The sequence below is a fragment of the Arachis ipaensis genome, chromosome B05, assembly GCF_000816755.2.
Source record: "Arachis ipaensis cultivar K30076 chromosome B05, Araip1.1, whole genome shotgun sequence".
In the NCBI taxonomy this organism is placed as follows: Eukaryota; Viridiplantae; Streptophyta; class Magnoliopsida; order Fabales; family Fabaceae; genus Arachis; species Arachis ipaensis.
Window position 1 is genome coordinate 137,749,101 of NC_029789.2, and position 1,832 is coordinate 137,750,932.

General features: G+C 33.1%; 1 protein-coding gene across 1 annotated transcript in view; it reads right to left on the minus strand.

Annotated features, from left to right (window-relative positions):
* Positions 601-1,832, minus strand: part of LOC107641275 — a 3,858-nt gene continuing 2,626 nt past the window's right edge. Inside the window, exon 4 of the mRNA XM_016344770.1 lies at positions 601-825. Coding sequence (XP_016200256.1) covers positions 601-825 — 225 coding nt within the window. The remainder of the gene's footprint in view (positions 826-1,832) is intronic.

Consider the following 1,832-nt stretch of genomic DNA (forward strand, 5'->3'; position numbering starts at 1 on the left):
TTAGATCTTGGATCTGACATGTCCACCAAACTATAAATACACTCACTATACATATTTTCAACTAAAACACCAATAATAAATCCATAATAAAATTCTTGAGCGTCAAATTGAAGATATCTTAATTTTTTTTAAATCTTTAATTGTCTCTCTCCTTTATGTTCATAAAGACGTAGTAACCCTCTTACTTATCCTCCTCCTCTCTGTCTCCTTCTTCTACTCTCGCCTCTCCCTCCCTCACGCTCACTCCTTCCACCCTCCTCTAGTTTCATACATTCTATTTCTTGAATTTTTATCTATATTGTACTCCTAATCCTTAATAGTTTTTTTCTTCCATTATTAGCCCGAAGAAGGTGCTAATGAGGAGAGAACTCATGACCACAATGAAAATTGAATATTTGCGGTTGAAATCCTTCATAATAATATATACCTATGCGCTGATAATTCTTCCAATCTATTCACTGTATAGAAAAATACTGATATCGCTAGTGAAGAGCAGCATCGTCTTAAAATGGTTGGTAGATATCAGATATCACCTTGGGAAATTAGTCCATCGGTTCCAACACAATTCCCTTACCATGTTAAATTCTCAAATTCCGACTATTATTTTTGGCACCCTCCCTCCTTTCCGATTCCACCCTCACTCCTCCTAGCTCTGCCACAACCCTTCATGGTTGTATAGCTGCCAGCTCTTCGTCCCACACGGAACTTTTTCTCAACGACATCGATTGCGAGGAACCGGATCGTATTGACTAACTTCTCGACAATAGTGGTGTTCATGGCGATGTGGTCGATGGTGTCAACAACGAAGAAGGAAGAAGTGGAGACCTTGAGGACAAAGATTGGAGAGATGCGATGAAGAGAAATTGCATGTTGGGTCGGGTTAGATGAGACATTGGGCGGAGGTCAAAAAAATTATGGGAGGAAAGAACAACTAAATGAGTGATTTTTAAGAATAAACAATGGGTATAATGGTAAATTTACTTTTTCTTAACATTTTTGATAACGTTTATTTGGTAAGAGAAACCTAATTAAAAAAAATATTGGTTTAGAAACTCAATAAAAAAGAAAAAAAATATAAAAATTTAATTAAAAATTTGACAAAACAATAAAGACCAACAAAATAACTAAACATTTATTTTATTGCTTATTTGTTACTTTAAAAGTAATCCTCCTTACTAGTATAAGATAAATCTAACACATAAATTTTATCGTACTAAATAATGACAATAAAAATTATAACATAAATATGGAGGAAGGCATGGGGCAACTCTTCCCTATGAGCTTCCGGGTATAGAAAAACAAATTGGTTGCAGATAACATCTATCTAGAAGAGGCCAAGCGTATTTTTGAAAAAAAAATTGTAATTTCTTTTTTTAATTTGTAATTAAGAAGGTTTAATATATAGTTATTAAAATCGAACTGAACCGGTTTATTTGACTGAAACATCGGTAAAGAACCAATACAAACTGGTTAAATTTGGAGCGAATTGGCAAAAATTGGTCGAATGCGAGGGAGATCAGTCCGACCGAATCGCTCGGTCGCAGATGTGAGCAAACCTACAATGCATCATCGTTCTGCAAGTCCACTTTGCTCCATATGCTCCAACGTTGCCAAGTGTCTACGTGGAGTTCAAATCCCTTACCTCAATGATGCATCAGATTATATATATTTTTAATTTTAAACTCACTCGTTTTTAAATAATTTTTTTTATAATGATCTATAGTATATTAGTACTTTTCTTTTTTATTTAACACTAACTATTATAAAAAACAAATAGAAAAATTAAACATATATAAATTAGTTTAAATATCAATTTATTTTATATAAATTAA